Below are 24911 nucleotides of genomic sequence, written 5' to 3' on the forward strand. Positions count from 1 at the left end.
AACTGTGTGAGAATTTAGTCAAGTTCTTTTTAAGCAAGGTTGAGCACATCTTCACCTCACTTGAGCCTTATATCAGGCAGAGCATGCTAGAATTCGCACACAGGAACCCCATAGCTAATTTACAGGAGGCCAAATTTCTAGCGTTTGGCCCAGTGAGCCCCGAGGAAATTCAGAAACAGCTGCTTGCCACAAAATCGCGTTCACCTCATGACCCCTGTCCGGTGACCGTGGCGAAGCTGGCGGCAGCCCCAATAGCTGCCACCTTAGCTAAGCTCTTTAATCATATGTTTGAAGCGGGGGACTTTCCAGCCTGCTGGAAATGGGCCTCAATTGTCCCTCTGGTAAAAGTAAACCACACTGGATATCGGCGATCCCAACAATTATCGGCCTATTGCCAGACTACTGTTGCCGGATAAACTCATAGAAAAAGTCAGAAACTCTCAGCTCTGCGCATCCCTGGGAACCCCATAAGGCCTAGACATAGTGCAACATGGGTTTAGGAAAGGACATAGCACCGAGTCTGCCCTGATCAAATCGACGGAGGAGATCAGGAAGGTGATGGATGCAGGGGGCCGAGCGGCCCTGATCCTCCTCGATCTGTCCGCGGCCTTCGATACGGTCCACCACAGAATTCTGGTGGACCGTTTGGAGGACTGCGGGATCCAGGGGAAGGCCCTCACCGTCTTGAAAGCTTTCCTTAATAACAGGGTCCAGGTGGTGGCCTTGGGAGAATTTGAGTCTAGACCATTCGAACTACCCGGGGGGGTTCCCCAGGGATCCTCTTTAAGCCCCACCCTTTTCAATATATATGTCTCCTTTCTCGCCCCGCTTATCCGTTCATACGGGTTTGAATTAACATCCTACGCAGATGATACACAGATTGTGGTAACACTGCTTCCAGGGAGAGAGGATGGTGTGGCCTCCAAATTTCAGGAATGTATGGCAGCAGTCAACACCTGGATGGCCAGAAACTGCCTAAAATTGAACTCGTCCAAAACTGAGGTTCTTCTCTTTGGCTCCGATGTCAATTTTTGGAGTCCAAAGTGGTGGCCTGATGTGATGGGGACTCTCCCCACTCCTGTTACGAAGGTCAAGAACTTGGGAGTCTTGATCGATAATAAGATCTCCTTCAAACCCCAAGTAAATGCACTGACCTTCTCCATCCACTGGTCTCATCCGGAAGATCCTCCCTTTCTTACCGGAGGAGTGCAAGAAAACTGTGGTGACGGCCCTCGTGCTATCCCGCCTCGACTATTGTAATAGTCTATTCTTGCAGGCCCAACAGGGGCTGCTTAACAAACTGCAGGTACTGCAGAACGCTACAGCCCGTCTTATCACAGGCCTACCAAAGTTTGCCTCCGTCTCCCGGGAACTGTCGAAGCTACACTGGCTTCCAGTGCGGAAACGGATAACCTTTAAATCCTTGTGTATAGTCTTCCAGGCGGTCCATGGATTTGGCCTGTCGTTCCTCCAACAGCATTTCCAGTGGTACAGACCGGGTAAGCATCTCAGGTCGGCCAGTCTGGGGCTGATTAGGACCCCACGCATTAGGTAAGTACACTGGGGTCTCAGAAGTTTTGTCCTAGGGGCAGCTACCGCCTGGAACTCCTTACCAACGGCATTGAGACAGATCACGGACTTGCTGGCCTTCCGGAAAAGTTTGAAAACGTGGCTGTTCACTAATTAGTCAGGAGGTTTAGGCCAGGGAGCTATCACTATAGCGCCAGGACACCATTTGGTAACAGCGCGCTCTACAAATGTTATGAATAAATAAATAAATATCTAAATATATATAAATATATATATCCAAGCTCAAAGTTCCTCCTCCCTTCTTTAGGAACACAGCCAGCACTCACGGGGCAATTTGCGTAAAGTTTTTATTTCCTTTTCAGCAACAACAAATGTGTTTCGGCTTCTGCCTTCGTCGGTGTTTCTAACACGACAGAGGTAGACGTTTTTAAAGTTATTTCAGTTGAGGAAAAAAAAATTACTTTTACAATTCATAGACATGGAAAGAGGGACATTTTCACTCCCAAAGTGTGAGCGCCATCTTTAAATGGATAAATATTATTGCTACACATATTTAATACGGATGACATAATGCTAATGGGAGAAATTGATAACATAACTACTCACCTATATCAGCATGTTATACCAAACATTTCAAAACTTTCACCAGACATGATTTTAGTCATGCCACATATCGGACACAGTATTAAATATGCTCATGTATTTCGCCGTATATCGGCCTTTCACAATCACATTTAAGTCTCTGTCATCAAACTTTTGCTTCGATTGCATCTTATATCCACATTCATCCCCCAAATGTTGTCTGTAATTTAATTTACAATATAACAGTTTTTATCAATTAATCCTACCGTGTATCTGTAAAATTATGCTCATAAATTTAGCAGTATATCAGCAAATATTCACATCAATTACGTCGTATATCGACATTGAGCCCCAGATATTATCTGTAATTTCATATATAATAAAACCATTTCAAACATGTTTACTGATTCACATATGGACATATTGTAAGCACCACTATTACGCCGTATATCGGCTAGTCTCCCAAATGCACCGCCAACTCCTCCCCACTGTTTAAACCTTTCGGGGCTTTTGTCTGGAGGTCAATGATAAAAACAAGACTCTATTCTGCTTAGCCTTAAGATTCGATTCACCCCTCTGATGTTGACTGGGACATGATCCTGGCCAAAAAACGACAACAGATCCCTGCTACTGTTGTGCACAATGGCAAAGTGCCTGGCAACTGGGTATGCTTGGTCTTGTTTCACAGTTGTCCGTGTGTGTTCAAGAACACACATTTTTACCGGGTGAATGGTACTTCCCACATACCATAGCCCGCACAGGCATACTGAACCATAAACTGCATACACTGTGTTGCAGGTTATAAATTTAGTGATGCTTTTTCTGATTTGAGTTTCTGGTATTGTGTAGCACAATGCCCTTTTACTTGTTTTACAGGCCTTACATTTTCCAAATGGAAAGAATCCCCTCATTTCTTTGAGAGTTACCTCCTTAGGAAGATCTCTTGCTTGATGACTATGCACAAGCATATCCTTAATTGCCCTGGCCTTTCTGAAAGGTACTAGTGGTCCTATGGGTATATCTTTGCCAATGGTGGCATCTGTTTTTAGAAAGTGCCAGTTTCTTTTGAGGATTCTTTTGAAAGTTACAGCTTCATCTGTGTAGGTAGTAATCATCATGAATTTATTCTCACTTAGATCTTTCTTGTTTCTGCCTTGTTTAGTTTTGCACCTGGCATTGTCACATAAAATATTATGCCTAGGTATCTGCCTTACCCTTTTAAAGGTTCTCTCCAAAAGCGACCCTTCATAGCCTCTGTTTTTAAATCTGGCAATACATTCCTGCGCTGCCTTCTCAAAGTCACAATTCCTTGTGCAATTCCTTTTAAGCCTCAAAAGCTCTCCATATGGAATGCTCTGGACTTGTTTGGACGGGTGACTACTCAACGCGCGAAGCGTCGAATTCCCAGATGTGGGCTTTCTGTATAAAGCATTATTGATTTTTCCATCATGGATGAACACCTTAAAGTCAACTAGAAAAAGTGATATTGTCACAATGTGAAATACATTATCGGCATAAGATCAAAATAGATCTATGTGTATTGCATATCAAGATCAGAAAACCTGCCAGTTATACAATGTGTGTGCTAACGTCATAGATGTGCTAGTGCCAAGCGTACTGCCAACAGCGTGTTTATAACAGCCATATTGGACTTTGGTGGTTTGTATTATGTATATTACAGACAGTGATATTGCTGACAAAATTCAGTTGATAAGCCAGCACCATGCCAAAATGAATGTCCACAAACCACATTGTACTCTGAAATTACGACAGTGTTTCATATGTATAAGGCAGGCTAATGTCTGTTGCTTGCTGTTGACCGGAACTCTGCCCCCGACGGTCGTCAACATAAATTACTATTAGTGAAGTATAAGTTTGTGTCTGAGTGTCAGCATTCAAGTCATATGCTAGTATGGTAATGCCGAAGTTGACAGTAACATCGTTGTGACCATAGTATTGTGGTATGCATAAACATCAGGCAGTGCGTGCGGCAGAGTCAGGTGTGGAAAAAGGTAGGGCTAGGACCTTTCTCAGGATTTGCCCGGCGCTAACCGCCCTTGTACCATTCAAGTTTTACCAAGCAATGAGGCAGGCGCCGGAGACCAGAAGGCAGGAAACAGAAGTTTTATTCCGACGGAGCAGAACACATCAGATCAGACAACAAGGTATCGTCTCGAGGTGCTCTAACAGCCTCTCTGAGGCCTGGCCTCTTATACACTGGTTTATGGCATGTGACCTTCCTTTATTACAATCAGAACTTTGTAAAGCAAGGAAAAGACATCCCCGTAATCCTCGTGTTAATCCCACCCCCATATACCTTCACAATAGAGGTCCTCAACCTGCTGATAAGAGGAGGGGGTCATCACGCAGCTGAGTGTTCCGTCGAGTCTTAGGATGTGTGCGCCTGATCATATCACAGGGGGTGGGGGGGCCTGGATCAATAGAGGGTCCTTTGAAGGAGAGCGACCTCATACAATGAAGGGCAGTAAATGATATCTCCCGGCTTAGGCAATGGCCTCGGACCTGTGTGGACAGTCGGACACGGGGTGAGGGGCCATCAATGGAGTGGTATTCATGCTGCGTGGACAATCCAGTGCAGAGGGGAGGTTTATCAACAGAGGGGCATTCATGGGAGGAGAGGAGGTGTTGGTCAGGCGCTGGCGTGACTCCCAAGGACAGGGTCATGCTCATAAGGAGGAGGGAGGGGGAGCCAGGGTGCGCGGAGGATGCTTGCTGGGTCAGAGGGGCGCGCTGGCGATCGATCGTGGACAGGGATACCATGATATCTAAAATGGCTGCCGTGCACGTAGTACATAGGTGACCTAGAATGGCTGCCGTGCACGTAGTACATAGGTGACCTAGAATGGCTGCCGTGCACGTAGTACATAGGTGACAAGCTGGCGCAGATGATGTTCAGATCGCAAATTAAAATTCCACAGTCCTCCCTTTTAACATGTCTCGCCAGCTTGTCAGTTTGGATTTATCCCCATAAGGCCACGTATTTCTACTTCATAGAGGGGGCTCATGTGCTCATTTCGGAAGTCCAAAGTCTTTGGGCACATACAGTTAGAAACAAGGCCGAACAAAGGTGGCAGACATTGGATACCTAGGCAACACCCACATAATATTACAACAGGTATCAGCACGAAGGAAAACAACTTCCAACCCCAATTCTTCAAAGTGTCCCAAAACCAGCTCCCAAGCGACCATCCTTCCTGTTCTTGGTGAACCTCTGAGGACAGTCTGTGGAGGTGTTCAATGGCTTTGTAGACTGATGGCGAGTTGTCTGGCACGTAGGTGCAGCAGCTGGATCCGATGATGCGGCATGCTCCTCCTCGGTCGGCTAGGACCACGTCTAGGACAAGACGATTTTGAAGGGTCACAAAGCGGACCGCCTGAAGCTCCGCAGTGTTGTTGGCGAGGATGCCAGCCGTGATGTTGATCGTTGTTTCTACTGCCTGGGTCAGGTGTCGGATAGCACGGCTGTTTGCCATTGGGCCCCACAGAGGAATAAGACCCTTTGCTGCATCCAGGAACTGTGCTCCGGTGGAGTCGGCTTGTCCAAGGTCGTCTGCACGCCTCTGCCGGTGATGGTTGGCAGGGGCTACATATGTGGGTGGAAGAACGAAGGCAATGTAACAGATACCTTTCCAGCCTCTCGGGAGCCAGGTGTAAGCTTTGGTGCCACACACAAAGTACATGTTTGGAGAAGCAACAAAGGAAGGGGGTTCAGCTGAGTCCAATGTTCTGGTGATTCGGCAGGCGCTGTAACCCACCAGCTGCGTTCCATGGCCTTCGAGACACACGAGACCTGTGACATTGATAACAGACAGGGCCACAGTCAGAGTAGCGGTAGTTTGTTTTTGCAGATGAGAGAAGGTGGTCCTGGCTGGATTGTGGAGCACCTGTACTTCGACTCGTTCTTTGGCTGGAATGTCTTTGATGAAGGTGGCGCCTGCGAGCGCAGGACACAGGGCAGCTGGGGTCTTTCCTGTTTTGTTCAGCCAGAACCCAGAGTAGAAGTGTGACACTGTCTGGCTGGAAGTGGCGTTGTCCCTGTGGCTCTCTTGCATGAGGATCAACCAGGCGAGGCAAGAGCCGTGAACTGAGAAGGGTGAAGGGATGAAGGGGATGGAGTGTCCAGTGGCATGCGGGAGCAACCCGCAGATCCAACAGTTCGTAGCATTTGCAGCAAGGTTGTGTTGGTGCAACAGTTGCACGAAGGAATTGTTCCAGAATTCCCTGCGCCTTTCTCGGAGCTGAGGCGACAGAGAGATTAGGTGATGCTCTTTCAGGGGTGTTGGCTGTGCAGTAGGTAGCAATGCCTCATGAGCCGGTGTGCTTTCCTCCAGAATCCAGAAGGAGGTCATGAGGAGGAGGCAGAAGAGGAAGACAATGAAGAGTGCAATTGTCTTTGATTTGTGCAGGTTGTCAGTCTTTGGATTTCTATACTGGGTATTTCCCGTTGCTTCCATCATCTTCTTATCTGGCGCTTCCATCATCTTCTTATTTGGCGCTTCCATCACCTTCAAGGGGCTCGGTAGTGGGCAGAACCACAGACTTCGTTTAGCTTCTCTCCCGGCAACCCTTGATTGTGTTTAGGTCACCGTTCTGAGATTTAACTTAGTCCGTGGTCTACTTAGCCGAAACTCCCTCCTTTCGACGCAGGAAATACCCTTCTCTGGATGGCACAGTGGGATCAGAGAATTTTGCAAGTTCGAGTGCCTCAGTATCGGGATAACAGTCCAATATCGGTCGGTCTTTGCTCAGGAGCTCTTCTTGGGTGCTGACGTTTTCTGTCGTGGCCAGGTTTGCAGAGACCTTCCGGCAATGATGCGCGTGCAGCCAGTGCTTCTTCCCCTCCACTCGGAGTGCCGTTCGGGTGGTGATCAGCACTTGCCAGGGGCCCGTCCACCGAGGTTCCAGACTCTTGGTTCGCTGGAAATTTCGTATCAATACGAAATCTCCCGGTTGGATGTCATGGCCGGGGCCCCTGAAAGCATCGGGGATGGCCTGCTGCACCTGTTGATGAATGACAGACAACGTTTTAGTTAACTTGCACAAATAATCAGACAGTAGGACGTCGGGGACGTCATGAATGGAGGTCGGTTTGGGAGCAGTCCAGAGATTCATCGGTCGCCCAAACACGACCTCGTAGGGGGTCAGATGGTGCTTGGTGGGAGTGGAGCGCATCGATAACAAGGCCAGTGGGAGGGCATCCGGCCAGTTAAGTCCAGTGGTGGCCACTATTTTTGCCAGTTTCAGCTTCAGTGTGGCATTATGGCGTTCCACTAGACCAGCGGATTGGGGGTGGAAGACCGCATGGAATCGTTGCTTCACCCCCAACCCCTTTAGGATTAGTTGGATAACCTCAGCTATGAAGTGGGGGCCATTGTCGCTCCATAAAATTCGGCAAAGGCCATAGCGAGGGAAGAATTCTTTCAGTAGTACTTTGGCAGTAGTCATGGCAGTGTTGTCACGGGTTGGATAGGCCTCTACCCATTTACTGAAGGCACATACAATGACTAGTACATACTTCAGGTTTTGGCATCTCTCTAGTTGGATGTAATCCATCTGAAGGACCTCAAAGGGGTGATTGGGGGTCCCAAACCCTCCCCGGGGCACTACAGTTCCTTTCCCGGGGTTGTGTTGCAGGCAGATAAGGCACTGCTGAACTAGACGTCTGGCTGAGTCAGGGATTTTGTCGTTATGCCAGACTTTGGAAATGAGTTCGATCATGGGTGCAGATCCTATGTGTGCGGGGGAGTGAGCCATTGTCAGTATGGGAATCAGATATGAGTCGGGCAGCAACCATTTGCTGGCATCCTTCGTTCGCCAACAGCCCTCCTCATCCTTCAAACCCACCCTTGCCCACTTAGTCAGCTCGTGAGGGGTGCTGGCCGATTGTATGTCTCTGATCATTATCCTTGTGTCACTCCATGTTTCTGCTTGTGACCTGGTCATGTACATGCGTGTCATCGTCCTATTCTCAGCTGTGGTTCGTGCAGTGATGTCGGCCAACGCATTCCCTTGTCCGACTAAGTCTGTCACCCTTTTGTGTGCCTGACATTTTATCACCGCTAATCGTTTGGGGAGGAGAACTGCTTCAATCAGAGCGGAGACTAAATCTCCGTGGAGGATCGGGGTGCCGTGGGACGTCAGGAATCCCCTCTCCCTCCACAGGAGCCCAAAATGGTGGACCACTCCGAAGGCATACTGGCTGTCCGTATATACGTTCGTGGTGGTCCCTGCGGCTATGATGCATGCTCGGGTGAGGGCTATCAGCTCTGCTGCCTGGGCAGATCGTTGTGTGATGCAGGCTGTCTCAACTACTGTTCGGGCTGTCGTTACTGCATAGGCAGCTGAGGTGGTGCCATCTGGGAGTTTGATGCATGAGCCGTCTACCCATAGCTCTCCATCGGGGTCAGGAAAAGCAGTGTCTCGGAGGTCAACCCTACTCCTAGTTTGTTCGTCCGTGAGGGTCACGCAGTCGTGGATGGGAGGAATGTCGGGGTCATTTTCAGGCAGGGGTAACAATGTGGCAGGATTCAAAGTCGTGCATCTCTTTAGTGTGATGTGGGGTGCAAGCAGAGTCAACTCGTACCCTGTCAGTCGTGCGCTAGTCAGGTGCTGGGTTTTGGTCTGGTTCAAGAGGGTGTCGACTGCATGGGGTACTAGCACTGTGAGGGAGTTGGAAAGTACAATTCCCTCGCTCTGACGGATAGAGACAGCAGCGGCGGCTACTGCTCGAAGGCAGGCAGGCAAAGCTCTGGCTACAGGATCAAGAGTGGCGGAGAAGTAGGCACAAGGGCGCTGCTTAGGACCAATTGATTGAGTTAGGACAGACAATGCGCACCCCCCCCTTTCGTGGGTGAAGAGGGAGAAGGGTTTGGAGTAATCCGGAGTTCCTAGGACAGGCGCTGAACAGAGTGCATCCCGTAATTCCTTAAAGGAGGCTTGACACTCAGTGGTCCAAGGAAGCGGGGAGGGGACATCTTTGGTCAGTAGGGCAAGTAATGGTTTCACAATGAGACTGTAATTAGGCAACCACTGTCTGCAAAAAGAGGTTAGGCCAACCAAAGAGCGGACCTGCTTTTGTGTTTTCGGGATGGGGGTATCTAGGATGGTTTGGATTCGGTCGGGTGTAAGTTTCCTCCCTTCTTTGGACAAAAGATGGCCTAGGTAAGTCACCTGTGGCTGACAGAACTGTAACTTCTTTTTGGAGACTTTATGGCCATTCTCTGCAAGAAAGTGTAGGAGTTGGACGGTGGCTGTCGTTGCAAGCGGGGTGGTGTCGGCCGCCAAAAGGATATCATCGACATATTGGATCAACACCACTCCCTCTGGTAGCTGGAAGGCATCCAGCTGTCTTTTGAGGGCCTGGCTGTAAATGCTGGGACTTTCAGTGTATCCCTGGGGAGCTCTACAGAATCGGTACGAGCGGGATTTTAAGGTGAAGCCGAAGAGATAACGGCTGTCTGGATGAATGGGGATAGAGAAAAACGCGTTTTTAAGGTCGATAACAGAGAAGGTGGTAGCAGTGGACGGGATGAGGGTCAGAATGGTGGTGATATCAGAGACCACAGGATATTGGGGTACAACCACTTTGTTAATCTCTCGCAAGTCGATGATGAAGCGGTACGCTTTCTCATCTCCTTCACCTTGCTTCTTAACAATAGGTAGGATTGGGCTGTTGCAGACGTTGCTAACCACCTCTTCAACCACTCCTGCATCTACCAGAGACTGAATGATCGCTACCAGTGCCTTCTCACCCTCTGGCGATATCCGATATTGCGGGAGTTTCGGGAGCATAGCGTCCTGTCGTACAGTTATGTGAATAGGATCAATCATCATTCGCCCCACATCAGAGTCATTTTTGGCCCACAGGTACGGAGGCAGGGTGTCAAGCAGGGACAGGTCAGCGTCAGTTATGGAGCACATGTGTCGTGGGGGACGGGATCTGGGCATGTCTGGGTTGTCGTACAGGATGACTCGTATTCCATCTGGGGAACACCTAATGGTGGCTCGAAAATGTTTCAGTAAGTCAATGCCCATAATGGCGTCAGGGGAGTTGGAGGAGAGTAGAAATGTCGCGTCAGTAGTGTTGTTTTCTAGGTCAAAGGTAATAGGTACGGACAGGGGGTTAGTGGAGGGCGTCCCATCGAAACCTATCGACGTTATGTGTGAGCCAGACAAGGGTGCCCTTGGAATCAGTCGTTTTGATAACACACTACGTGTCGCCCCAGTGTCTACCAAGAATGGAGACTCTGTACCCAAGACCTTAGCGGTGACATAAGGACCTTGCTGGTCAACACAGAGCTCGACTGGATCCCTCCCTTGCCCCTGGCAGTCCTATGCAAAGTCGGGGGCATGTTCACCTTCGGACAGCTGATATTGGTTCTGTCGGGGACGGTCAAACGTGTTCAGTCTCCCTGATCTGTCATTGCTGGTGTCGTTGGTGCTCCCTCGTCCTTGTACTCTATTTCTCGGGCCACCTGCCACATCCCTGGAATCCCTATTTCTATTCATTTCTAGCAGAACCGGACACTGGAATTTCCAATGGCCGAGCCCTTTGCAGAAGGCGCATTGGTCAGTGCTAATGTCTCTCCGTCCAGTGTGGGATGTTGGGGTGTGATCTTTAGGAGGTAGATCTCTGGGGGTGGTTGATTGGTAGTTCCCCCTTTGGTGTTCCCGTCCTAGCGCTATACCCTGTATCTGGGCTATCATTACCCTTTCCTTTAAATCTTTCTTCTTTTTCTCGGACGCCCTATCATTCTCATTCTTTTGGTGCTCGTAATACTGAGCCATCTGAAGGATAGCTGCGGGTTTGGAGGCCCCCCAACTACTCTCACTCGTCTGCAGTTTTTGGGAGACTTCTTGTGTTAGTCCCTTTACATAATTTTGCACAAACAGGTGCTGTCCGGTTGCGGTGGTCATGTCTTGGCCACTGTAGTCGGAGAACACTGTCTCAAATCGGGAGAAGTATTCTGACACATCTTCCTGGGGTTTCTGTCGACAGGCCGTGACTATCGGCCAGTCTACTTTTCTTTCCGGGACCAGTGTCTTTAATTTCTGGACTAGTTTGTCTGGGAGTTCCAGTATGTCTTTTACTGGTTTGCTCCCCGGCTCTCGCTGTCCATCTAGTTTACCGAGTTGGTCCCAGGTATGTCCAAACAGATCCGTGTGGTCAGCCTTCCGGATTTGATTCCACACGTCAGCTGGCAGACATAACCCAAAGAACAAGTCAATGTCTGCTAAAGTCATTATTGTCGAACCCAAGGCTGTGCCTAATTCGGTATAAAATGCCGTCGGGTTCTTTCTTAAGTCGGGCAGGGTTTGCTTAAAGGTTAGGATGTCTTGTCGGTCCCATGGTTGGTAAACCCAATTGTACACAACCCTCCCCTTTGCATTTTCATTATTAATATCATCGCTCGTTCCCTGGCCCCGTGGCGGGATCCAGTAAGGAGCCGCTTCTCTGATAGGCATCATAGTATTGGCTACTTCTGCCGAGGTTGTTTCAGGGACCGTAACCTTGGCTTCTGGTTTCTGTTCCGCGAGGTGGCGGAAGACCTCAAGCATTTGCATGAAGAGCTCCGTCGCCTCACGTTCAGTCCCATCTCCAACATCAATCTTCCTATACAGTGTTGTTAGTTTAGCGGGACCCTTACTTTGATACCTATCTTCATATGCGTTCAGGGTGTAGTAGCTGAATCGCAAGATGAAATGCCGTCTGTGGCTGTCGGCATGTGAATTATATACGCTCATTGTATAATCTTCGCTCTCCCTTCGTTCTACTAATGTCTTTGCTATTTTGTCGATCCCATCCCGCTCATCTTTGCTCAAACTATTTAGTCTGGCTGGTGATTGTTTGCTAGCCTCGGGATCGCCTGACGAAGTTGTTAATGTGGCTGGTGCAGAGGCCGTGAGGGCTGGTGCACTAGCGCTAGGGTCACTTTCACTCACACTCGGGGCTTGCAGGCTTTGCTGACTGGGAGCATATGGAGGGGGCATGTAGATGATTGGGGGACCTAGCAGTAACTCATCGTTTGCCCGTTGTTTGGAGGGCAATTCAGGGTAGAGTGCAGAGGGGGTCCTAACAGGACATTGGCCTGTCGACCCTGATTCTTGGTTTTGTGTAGCTTCTTTTCTTTCTTTTATTTCCTCTTCTAGTTGCTTTGCGGCTAGGTGGGCTGCCTTTCGTAATTCTTTCCCTATTTTTGCTTCTTCTCTTTTCTTTCGTTGTTCCGTTTCTTTGCGCCACATGCCGATACTGTCGAGCATAGTGGGCGTGGTCTTATTCTTCTGGAGTGCTATTTCTAATGTTTTTATTTTATTGTCACTAAAGGAACCTATCAGTGGCCACTGACTTTCAGGGTTCTTTTTCGTATATTTATGCCATAGTTTAGTGTAAGCTATAGCGACTAGTCCATACTTAGTGAACATGTCCTTATTAGGGGTGCCCTCCAGTGGAGCTGGATGGTTCATCTCTAATAAGCGGTCCGGGCTAAACAGGCTACCAACCAGTGGGGAGAAGATAGGCATGACGGTTTACACCGGGGACAAAAAGTCTGCACTACCTATCTTATCACGGCGGGCAAAGACTAGACAGAATATTTCTATTCTCCGTTGTTTGCCGGCGGTGAATACCTCAAACGAACCAATACCGAACAATCGGTCAATCAAAACAATTCAGTGGGGAGAATAAGTGGGCACGAAAAGTTATCGTTACCCACTCTTTCTCTACCTGCAAAGAGAGACCTTGTTCTTCCCTGTTTGCAGACAAAGAATCTCCAGACAATAATCCACGAACGACAGTTCGGGAAACAGTGGGGGAGGAAGATAGGCACGACGGATTACAACGGGGACAAAAGTCTGCGTTACCTATCCTTCACTGTTTGCAAAGAGAGAGCCTGTTGTTTTTCTCCGTTTGCAGACAGCGAATCTCCAGAGGTTTCAACAAAGCGTAATACTAGTATTATCCAAACAAAAACAATTTTCCTCAATTCGTCGTGTTTACACGACCTTACCCGGACCGCATGGACGGTTTCCTGTCCTCTGGATCCAGCGCCCGATCGTCCTCTCTCCTTCGTGATGTTCGCGGCACTCCTGATGGTTCCCAGTCAGGACCGTAGATCACTCGAGAGAGGTCTGTTCAGAACTAGTGAAGGTCGGATGATCGGCTGTCAGACGAGGGTCTATCGGACATGAGCTCTTCCCGATCGTTGCAGTCGTTCACTCTGTCATCGGGACCTCTCCCACTGGATCCACGTGTCGCTGATGGGCCCCACGTTGGGCGCCAATTGTGGAAAAAGGTAGGGCTAGGACCTTTCTCAGGATTTGCCCGGCGCTAACCGCCCTTGTACCATTCAAGTTTTACCAAGCAATGAGGCAGGCGCCGGAGACCAGAAGGCAGGAAACAGAAGTTTTATTCCGACGGAGCAGAACACATCAGATCAGACAACAAGGTATCGTCTCGAGGTGCTCTAACAGCCTCTCTGAGGCCTGGCCTCTTATACACTGGTTTATGGCATGTGACCTTCCTTTATTACAATCAGAACTTTGTAAAGCAAGGAAAAGACATCCCCGTAATCCTCGTGTTAATCCCACCCCCATATACCTTCACAATAGAGGTCCTCAACCTGCTGATAAGAGGAGGGGGTCATCACGCAGCTGAGTGTTCCGTCGAGTCTTAGGATGTGTGCGCCTGATCATATCACAGGGGGTGGGGGGGCCTGGATCAATAGAGGGTCCTTTGAAGGAGAGCGACCTCATACAATGAAGGGCAGTAAATGATATCTCCCGGCTTAGGCAATGGCCTCGGACCTGTGTGGACAGTCGGACACGGGGTGAGGGGCCATCAATGGAGTGGTATTCATGCTGCGTGGACAATCCAGTGCAGAGGGGAGGTTTATCAACAGAGGGGCATTCATGGGAGGAGAGGAGGTGTTGGTCAGGCGCTGGCGTGACTCCCAAGGACAGGGTCATGCTCATAAGGAGGAGGGAGGGGGAGCTAGGGTGCGCGGAGGATGCTTGCTGGGTCAGAGGGGCGCACTGGCGATCGATCGTGGACAGGGATACCATGATATCTAAAATGGCTGCTGTGCACGTAGTACATAGGTGACCTAGAATGGCTGCCGTGCACGTAGTACATAGGTGACAAGCTGGCGCAGATGATGTTCAGATCGCAAATTAAAATTCCACACAGGCTGCTAGGTACTTACTGCTAAATGTTGTACTGAGCCCTAGTGAGCCACCTCATGGTACGTTCTAGTGGATTAGTCATAAATGCTGACTACCCCCAAAGGCGGAAATATAGAAGGCAAAGATTGCATGGGGCTGTAAGATACCTGAGAAAGCAAGCAGAGTCTGGAAAGAAAGCCTTATGCATAAACATTCAATAAATAAATCAACCATAAAGAATTGTGCCCAACCAGCACATAAAATAGATATTAACACAAAAAAATTGTTTTTACAAAGCTGGCCTGGTCCTTTACATGGAAGCAGTGTGGTGTAATATAGTCCCTCAAATAGTCCTGGGGTGTATTCAATTGTGAGTTTCAAATTTTTGCACTAGTGAGTTACTCAAGGTAAAAATGTAAAATCAAAACCACACCACAATATATTCAACATAAAATACTCAAATGTTGCCTAAGTGGACAGTACTACCTTACTGTCTGAATACTCTCACCAGTCAAAGTGACCTGGTTCAGAAACAGGGAAATAAGGCAAAAAATTCCAGGTGCTCAAAGGAGAAAGTTCTGTGTATGCACCAATTATCAACTTCAAATCCAGATAGAAGGCGAAGCTCCAGACCTCTGCAGCTCAAAGAGCTAGCCCTGTGTAAGGTAGTCATAGTGAAAAGTGCTGGAAAAAAGTGAGAGGAACAAAAGAGGGAGGCAAAGGACATGAAGAAAACAACACCACTGAAATACAGTTAATTTGAGTGAAAGTTAAAAACATCAAAATATTCAAGCAGTTTGAGATTAAAAGATCAACATTAGTAGTTAGGTCAGATTGTCTAATGCATGATAATAACAGTCTAATACTTATTCAATCAAATGAACATTTAACTCCTCATTGGTATTGAGGCCATTCAGGATCTTTGTGTTCAGCTCCACAATTTGCTTGGATTATAGCTTTCTAGTTATCTGAGGGCTAGTTCCCTACCTACCCTTCTGGTGTGGATTGATCTTATCAATGGCAGAGAAACTCAGGAAAGCTGCATCACTGCTGTAAAATATAGTGAAGTGTCTGGCCACTGGGTAGTGGTTGTCCTGATGTGTAATGGCCCTCAGTGTTTCAAAACACTTTTCTTGACCAGATGGATAGTACTTCCAACATACCACTTGTTACAGGGGCAGGTAAGTACATACACTGCAGAATCCGTAGTGTGCGTTAAGTATTTGTCAATGTAGTGATCTTCATTCAAAAGGGGTGAATGGAACATGCTGACATTCTTGCTATTCTGGGGGTCTTATGTTTGTTGCAGGCAAAAGCCCCTTCTCGTGTTGAACAACCACATGGTGCTGGTTTATTGGATGTTACTAGTACTGAGTCTGTCCTTTAAGCTCACACTCTTCCTATATGTGATTATGGGGTATCCTAGTAATATTCCCCTCAGATAGTCTTCCCCTTGCAAGATTTGCCAATTCTTACCCAGAATATCCCTGGCCACTTTCGACTTACTGTTAAAGGTCGTAATAAATCTCACATTGTATTCACTTTTCTCATCATGGTTAGGTCTTTGGGGGATCAAAAGTTCCTGTCTAGTGGTGCAACTAGCTTTCTCAACTGCCGTCTTTAGTATAGAATCAGAGTAACCTCTGGACCTGAATCTTTTCAACATAGTCACTCTCTGCAAGAAACTTTTCCTCTTTGTTGCAGTTGCGTCGGGCATGCAACAGCTCACCATAGGGTATACTGTGAATGAGAGGCATGGGGTGACTACTCTGGGCATGCAGAAGTGCGTTTCCTGCAGTTGCTTTCCTGTGTAGGCTGGTTGTTATGCTGTTATCAATGATTTCCACCTTCACATCGAGGAACTCTATGGATGTTCCCCTGTGAATATCATAAAGATGTTGTCCATGAATCTGATGCATGGAATCGCATATGCATTAAAGGTGTCACGTGTACCCACTGTCTGTTCCTCCCACTACCCTAGAAACAGATTGACAAAACTAGGGGCAAAACAAGAACCAATGGCAGTGCCCTGCTGTTGTTTAAAGTACTTGTCATCAAACAAAAAGAAGTTGTTCTTGAGACACAGTTCGATCATCTCTGAGATCATCTCAGTGTGGAAGAAGTATGATATCGATCGGGATTTGAGAAATTATCTGCATGCCATGATTCCTGTCTTGTGTCCTATGCTGGTGTGCAGACTTCCTACATCCAGGGTCACAAGAAAAAGTCTGGTTCCCAATGTATCCCATCAATACAGTCTAGGAAGTCCTTGGTGTCTTCTATGTAAGATGAGAGGACTGTAAGAAACGGCTGCCAAAAGAAGTCTACATATTGGGAGGTATTTTCTAGTAGCGAACCTACAGAGGACACAATGGGTCTTCCTGGGGGATTGGTCATGTTTTTGTGGATCTTGGGGAGAAGGTAGACTATGGGAATTTTGAGGTGTTTGCAATTGAGAAATTTGTATTCCTCTCATTCAATAATTCCCTTTTCCCATCATTCAATTTGTCTGCATAACCACGATTCGCTTTCAAGATGTCACTTCTGATGACATTCATATAACAGCATTCAACAGACATTAGTCTGCATTATACATATAAAACGCTGTCATGATTTCAGAGTACACTGTGATTTGTGGACATCCATTTTGATGTGGTGCTGGTTTATCAACCGAATTTAGCAAGCAGTATCATTGTCTTTTATATACATAATACAAACCACCACAGTCCAATATGGCAGCTATAATCACGCTGTCGAGGGCAGTATCCTTGGCACTAGCAGATCTATGACGTTAGCACACACACTGTATGAACGGCAGGTTTTCTGTTCTTGGTATGCAATACACTTCTTTATATAAACATAGATCTATTGAGATCTTATGCCGATAATGTATTTCACAATGCGATAATATCAATGTTTCTAGTTGATTACATACATGTATAACGTTGCTGGTGCTACCTTAGTACTTATCCTGATGTTTATGACCTTAATAATAAACAAACATGCACCAACTCAGAAGGCAAATCCTTCTTTCCTGGCCGAGAAAAACATTTGCTTGAGTTTATATGTATTTATATACACACACACACAAATATATATATTTGTGTGTGTGTGTATTTAATATTTATATATATATATATATTTATATATATATATATTTATATATATTATATATATATATATATATATACATATATATATAGTGATTTAAAATGTGAAAATGTCTTTTAGGAAATTAGTGCTCTATTTAAACCATTTGTTACAGAAGAAGGAAAGATGTTGAATGGGGTGTTTAAGTAATTGTAGACCTGCTTAGGAGAAGGGATTGATAGCTTTGGTGGTACCCCAATAACCATCGACCTCTGAACTTTTTCCTGAGTATGCACAGTCCAGAGTAATCTGTCTTCCAGGTAACACTGACACCTGTGATAAACTGTTTCAGTGGGGATCTAGAATAGGGAAATCAGGACCGTGCTGTCATGGTCAAACCTAACAAGATATATGATGAATCACGAATAGACAGGCTGCATGCCAGGATTAGTCAGACAAGTCATTAGGTAATTTTCAAAAATAATTCAGAGTGGAAAAAGTTATGTGCTGCACTGCTGTGTCAGAGTTGGAAAAATCTAAACATCTATTTTACAAGAGGCAGATTATGTGACTTGCAAGTTACACACGTATCTCTGTAGCAGGTGCAAGAACACCCCGAGTTACCTCACTGGATTTGGAACCTTTGCACTATAGATATGACGCTGGTTTCTGCAACAGATTCTAACCAACTGAGCTATCCACCTGGCATTTAAGCCTAAAGATGATAAGGACTCGCTTCCATAGGTGCTGAAGCCTACTAAGCTATGTTGCTGCTATTGGAACATCTGCCTTTCAGTTCACCCAAAGATCTTTGGGAATTAACCTATTGAATTAAATTGCAGGAAATGCGGTTTACTTAAAGATGTCCATAAGGAGCATACACCCACAGAAAATGTGTTACTGGGATCTAAGACATCTAATGTCTTGATACTTTCTCTACTCTGCTTTTGCAAAAACTTGTATTTTTATTCTTCTACCTGCCTAAACTTGCTAAAAAAAAATGATACGTTCTCGTTTTACAAAAAATTGTATTCTTACTCTGCTTCTTTTTTGTAAAGCGCTCTGATACCCTAATCTGCGTCTTCTTCGCGCTAAACAAAACTATAAAAATAAATCAAAATAACTTGTGACCTATGATTTATACACAGCACTCTGCTTCAATGACATTACCTTGCTGATTATCAATAAAGAAGAAGACACACCAGAGGTCCCCCCTCACTAACTACCGTTTAATACAATGCAAAGTACTTTTATAACAATTCTGTCTGAACCAGGTTCTGCAAAAATAAACACCCCTAAACAAATAAAATGATATGCACAACTGTGCTATAAAATGCACACACTTTACTGATCAGCACTCCCTGTTATTTCCCCTCCCCTTGCTGCTCCAGCTCCCTCTCTCTCCTCCATCCCCACAAACATGTTAATTTCTTCTTTCCCCTGCACCCCCTTCTGGTCCTTTTCAAGTCATGCTAGCGCTCATACATGTATCCGTTGCATCAGGCTACACTGGCTGCACGTGCAAAGTTTTTTCATTTTGACATTTTTGGAGAGTAAAAAGTAATCAATTGTATATGTTTTCTGAGTAACAGTTACTTCTTTCCTTTTCTCGCAGAACTAATGACATGTCGTGGCTGACTGGAAAGGGCTCCTAGCATTGGGTTGGGAGGTTTACTCCGAAGAGACCTGAATGACGGAAAGGCATGGACCACCCATATCTAAGACAGCATTCATTGTACTAAAGGTCGCCAGACGAAGAAGTGTCAAACATTTGAAGCTCATCTCAGGAATTGGAGGATCCCTTGGCCGCTTCATTGAGTAGAGCTTCAAGGAACCAACGGGAATGGGACCCACACTCCCCACGGATTCACCAAGCCTGTCCAGAGAGAAGGGGCTCTTATCCACTGAAGACACCTCTAGTAGGACAAACACACTCAGGTCCACTGAGGGTACCATGGATAGGAGGGTTCATCAACGGCATAGGCAAACAGTCTAAGGACACATAAAAGTGCACGTTCACATCTTGCTTCGAACACTGGTGCGATCACATCATGTTGGACGAAGACAAAGAGAATATATTAATATATTTTTAATTTTTTAATGCTATACTGGCTCTATTATTGTAGGGAAATAATTGGGAAAACCAGCTCTACAAAGCTAAGGGTGCTGGGGATTGTAGGATCATCTTGGTCAAATGCGGAGTTCTCAAGGGGTTCCCAGCCTGTGCTGAGTGATGAGGTTTGGGAGGAGGCTTAGCCGGCACAAGGAGTGGGCACCTCTCCCATAAACTGCTGTTTGCCTTCTATGCGATGATTACCAATCACAAAAATGCATGGGACTTGCCTGAGCATCAATAGAATGTCTAAAAATGGAACCCATCTCACGCACTGAATGACAAATTTACAAATCATTAACTTGACGCCCACCTGAGCTTGTTCTACGAATGCACTACTTTAAAAAGACATGGATTTATCGCAAATAACTTGAAGTACCTTTACTTTGAGGAAGGAATGTTCACTTGGGCTGTACAATGACAGTAATGCTTATTGTATGTCACACAACTGGATGTCTACTGCTTATAGACTATCTGGTGGGCTGATACCTTTTGGCCTGGCTCACTAGTTTGAATTCTTGCCATTTTAACTGGTTTGCAGGTTTAATAGATGATAGTTTTATGAAATAAAACGTGTCAGTTTCTTAAATGGAACAGCAAGCATTGTTTGCTTAAATTCACCTGTCTGCCCTAAAAGCTCCCATGCTTTTTTTTAAGAAATGACGTTTTTTTGCAAAGTAATCTGGAAAGTCATGCAGCAGGAAAGAACCAGAACATATATCTCGAGAATATTGTTCAAGAAGAGAAATCTCATTGGTTCACTGTAATTGATGAGTGAAATCAATGATAGAAGAAGGCTGAAGTGCTTGCCCTCTTTGATTAGGTTGAGCAGTGATATGATAAATAAAAACATGGAAGAGTTTGTCATAAAATTTCAGGTCTATAATGGATATCAGTTATATTCAGTGGCAAGGATTGACATTAATGCTTGTACAATGCTAACAGGATGCTTGGTAATATGCATGATATAATTTTAATGAAGGGTTTACACAATCAATCGAAAGGTCTATACTTGTATACATGAATGTAGTAAATTGGAGTTATATCTCAATGTAGATGAGAGAGAGATCGAGAACTGAAATGCACAAACTGAAAGGTATCAACCAATGGATCCACTGCCGGACTGGGTACCAATAGCAACACTGACAAAATCAATCTGTCCATTCTTCCGTCCGTCCGTCCACCCATCCATACATCCATCACCCACCCATCACTCACCCATCCATCCTCCCTCCAAATGCAGCCGGAAGGACTCGCGGGTGGAGGGGGTGCGCGGGGTGGGGTTAATTTAATATAATAACATTAAAATTCAAACTTACCTTCGCCACCGGTCCCGCGTTGTGTCTCCTCTCTCTAATCACAGGAAGCAGAAGCAGGCAGCCTCCCTCTCCTCCTCTAAGCCAATCACAATGCTTCAATGGAAACATTGTGGTTGGCTGGGACGTAGACAGCACAGGCGTCTATGGGGAGGCAGTTTTCTCCATGCAGGCTGCATGCAGCCTACATGGAGAAAACAGGAGAGTGGGGCCGACCAAACAGTCAGCGCCCACAACATTGGGCTGCCACTCCTCCCAGACCGCCCCCAACCAAACCCTTCTTCTGCTTTCTTGTAGCGCGAGAAGCAGAAACATAAAATGGTATTTATACCATTTTATGTTTCTGATTCTCGCCCTGAGAGAAAGCAGTGGGGCGACACTCCTCCACCCTAGTGGAGGAGCCGCTCCTCTCTCTCGCTCCCTTTGTCTTTTAAATTGTCTTTTTCTTTCTCTCTCACCATTCCTCTCTCTCCTGAAGATACTGCTGTGCCTGATGTATTCAACCTCTAAGAGCTGGAGAAAGCAACAGAGGTGCCATCAGCAGCCCTGGGCTTTTAAAAACAGACTTCCAGTGGCTCCAGTCCCTTGGAGGAATGGTAGATGGAATACATGGCCAATCCGGCCCTGAACTATAAATAGCCTCTACCTTCACTTCTAAGAAGAAGTGACCATCCTTTCTCTTCCATCGTAAGTCCTGGGTTACACTGACGTGCATTGGTGCAGGCCATAAGGATCAAGTTCATTTAGAAAACAAATTATGGGCAACATCCAACTAGATTCAGGGTCCTGAGGAAAAACATGTGAGGAAACAGCATTTTCAAAGTCAACTGGCATGCAGGAGAAAATATTGCCAGTTTACAATGATAGTCTTCGCGAAACTTAGGAAAATTGGGACCTTAGAACATACGCAACAATTTGCTTGAGTAATAAAAAATTCACACACCCATATACCACCTCCAGACTCTCAGCTGTAGTGTCAAACTTGTGCCTTTCCTATTGTGTGGTGAGGAGGAGACTGCTGAGGGTTCTGTATGTGGTGTGCGGGGGACTGTGAAAACAACTGTGTGGTGTGTAGATGACAACTGATGGCCCTGTGTGTAGCGTGAGAAGGGCAGCAGAGGGGTCTAAAGGCTCTGAGCCTCATTTGCAAGAAAGTGCTGCAGTGTGGCACCGCAAGCCCTTTGGTTGCGCCAGGCTGCAGCACTTTCAAAGCACAGGGGTGCATCATATCTACAAGGATAAAAGGGATCCCTTTGCTCTCCCCTGCGCTGGCACACAATTGGCTGCCATGCGCCGTCGCAGGCAACCTTGCACCATGGTACAAGGATGCCTGCATTTCAGGGATGATTGTTTATGTGCAGGAAGGTATTCCTTCCTGCACTTGAACAATTTGAAATTACTTTTTACAACTTCTGTGTGTGCTGCATTGGCATACATAGAACTTGTAAAACGTAATTCTTTTTTATTATTGTTTATGTGCAGGAACTGACACATTCTGGCACATAAACAATCATAAGAGGTGATTCCCTCGTTCTATGTGTGCTGCAGAATGCAGCACCCATAGAAAGAGGAAAGAAAATGAGGAGAAATGAATACATTTCTCCTCTTTGCGCCTCCATTCGGATGCATTTCCGGTTTGAGTATTTCTCGTAAATCTGGAAATGTGTCAGGTTCCATGGGTGTTGCATGAGAACAGAATTATCAGTAGTTCCTTTGTCAGGTAGACACACGTATTGGTGCAATCAGGCCGGAGTAAGTGTCGCTGGGAGATCTGTAATTCAGATCATAATGCCCTCACACACCTGCTGGGGTGTCATGCTTCATCAATATGAGTTGTGAATTCTAGTGTATATAAAGTGGCTTAAAATAGGCACAGGAGCCCATAAGAAACCTATTTAATCAGATATGGGCCTAATGACTAACTAAAAGCAGTGGTGCTATTTTTACTTAGTCCTGGGGCATTTAAGTCACTTTATATACACTAGAACTCACCACTCATATTGGCCACTTACACTCACCATTTACGGCGTCCTCGGATCAAAAGAACTCTGCTAATGCAGCCACCAGGCCCGTCACACATTGCAGCGCCGGCCTGACGAGGAGTGCCCGATAATGAAGCATGACACCTCAACAGATGTGTGAGGGCATTATGATCTAAATTTCAGATCTCCCAGTGACACTTACTCCAGCCTGATAGCACCGATGTAAATTGATACTTGTATAGCGCACTACTCACCCGCAAGGGTCTCAAGGCGCTTGTACGAATACCGTTGTGGAACCCATCCTGGCTTTTCCTGTGAGGCGTCCACTCCTGGGCACCCCCAAGGTGGAGGTCCTTAGCGTTGTGGGGGCCGTTGTGGAGATTAAGCAATCTATTGCCCAGAGTTGCAGAGTGGGACTCCATGATTGGAATAGGCACTGAGGCGAGAATTATCAGGTCCGTGGAATTTTGAGCCCAAGACCCGCTGAGGCGGGGAATTGAACCTTGGTCCCGGGCTAGACCTCTGCATCAGGGTCTGCCGCTCTAATCATTGAGCCACACTTCTCCTATACGATTAGTGCGTCTGCCTGACAGAGGAACTACTTCTTATAATTGTTAATTCTGATGCTAGTCCTTGGAGGGGCTCAGGAGTAGGACCTCTGTAAAGAATCGCTCTTCCGTCCCCCATTTTAATTTAAGGCTGTTGCATGGGAACACCCACAGCAACACCTATGGAACGCCCCTTTCACGGAAAGTGCTGCGTGTAAAGCGGCCATATTTACAAGGACATGAAAAGCCGAGCAGGGTGGCTTTTTGTGTCCTTGTAAATATGGGGCATCAAAATGCGCCGCCGGTGCGTCACAACAAGTGATGCATCGGCGGCGCAAGGGGCTTGTAAATGAGCCCCTCAGTGTGGTGCCAGATGGACAGTGAAGAGTTCTATGTGCAGAAAGTGGAAAGCAGCTGAGTTCTCTGTATTTTGTTTGTTGAGGGCATCTGAAGGCTCTGTGTTGTGTGTGGATGAAGCTGAAAGCAGTGTGGTGTGTGGAGGGCACCTGAAGGATCTGTAGGTGGTATGTGGAAGGCATCTCAAAGCTCTGTCTGTGGTGTGCCGGGGGCAGCTTAGGGCTCTGTGTGTGGCAGTGAGTTACATGGCAGCTATGGGTTCTGTCTGTGGCATGGAGAGGGTTGGTGTGGGCTGTGAGTGTGGTATGTAGAGAGAAGCTGAGGGCTCTGAGTGGGGAATATATAGGTCAGCTAATGGCTCCATTGAGTTTTGTATTGCTTATTTTTATAAGCCAAGTGTTTTCTATCTTGTCATTTATTTATTAGTTTGAGTGCCTGGCTCCTGGACCGCCTGCTTGGCCTTAGTTCCATTTACAGTGCACCACAACCCTCGTGGCTACTGCAAGAATGCTTTAAGAATGAGCAAATGGGCGCACAAATGGGTGCAAGTGTCCACGGACGACTGACAGAGTGCATGTACGATGAGGTATTGAGTCCTTTGCTCCTTGTCATTTGGTCACTAGCCCTCTTGGGGCTCCAGTTATTGACGTTAGGACCATTTCAATCTGTTTTTTCTGTGCTTACTATTTTCATTTTAAGCCCAGAATTATGACCTGTGCCACGCTCTGTACCCACTATTTTCTAAGGCACTGTTCTTTTTCATATGTCAGTCCCTTGCCATATCATTCAACATGATTCTGTCCTGCTCAAAACTTTCTGTGGGATGGCCTTGCCTGGTCTTAGACCCGGTAGCAATTGTTATTACTTGAATCTACACACAGTCATTTATGAGAACCCACGCATTGCTGCATTTGTGCAGCAATGCATCAGTTCTTGAGGCACTGCATCATAAAACTATACAACACAATGGTTGCGCCGTATTTACCAATACCGCGCACCGTGGTGCTGGTTTTTTTAGCGCATTGCTGGAGTTGGCAGGAAAACCAACGCAACTCTGGCAATGCTTCACAATACAGAGGCTTGTGCATCGCCTACCGTATAGGAACAAATGTGTTAGAGCATGAGAGGTGACAAAGTCACCTTGCGCTCTTACATATTGGTCCTGGATTACACGCATACAAGTGGGCATAGTGCCCACTTGTGATGTCACAAA

General features: G+C 46.5%; 1 protein-coding gene across 2 annotated transcripts in view; it reads left to right on the forward strand.

Moving 5' to 3' along the window:
- The window catches only part of AIFM3 (AIF family member 3), a 392572-nt gene extending 372205 nt beyond the window's left edge, over positions 1-20367 (forward strand). Inside the window, exon 20 of one of the 2 annotated variants that reach the window (XM_086943319.1) lies at positions 18998-20367. In XM_086943319.1, the coding sequence (XP_086799445.1) occupies positions 18998-19037 (40 nt within the window). In that variant the 3' untranslated portion in view covers positions 19038-20367. The remainder of the gene's footprint in view (positions 1-18997) is intronic. The other variant, XM_086943318.1, reaches the window with a different exon arrangement.
- Positions 20368-24911: the final 4544 nt, after the last annotated feature.

The sequence above is a fragment of the Lissotriton vulgaris genome, chromosome 11 (genome assembly GCF_964263255.1).
Source record: "Lissotriton vulgaris chromosome 11, aLisVul1.2, whole genome shotgun sequence".
In the NCBI taxonomy this organism is placed as follows: domain Eukaryota; kingdom Metazoa; phylum Chordata; class Amphibia; order Caudata; family Salamandridae; genus Lissotriton; species Lissotriton vulgaris.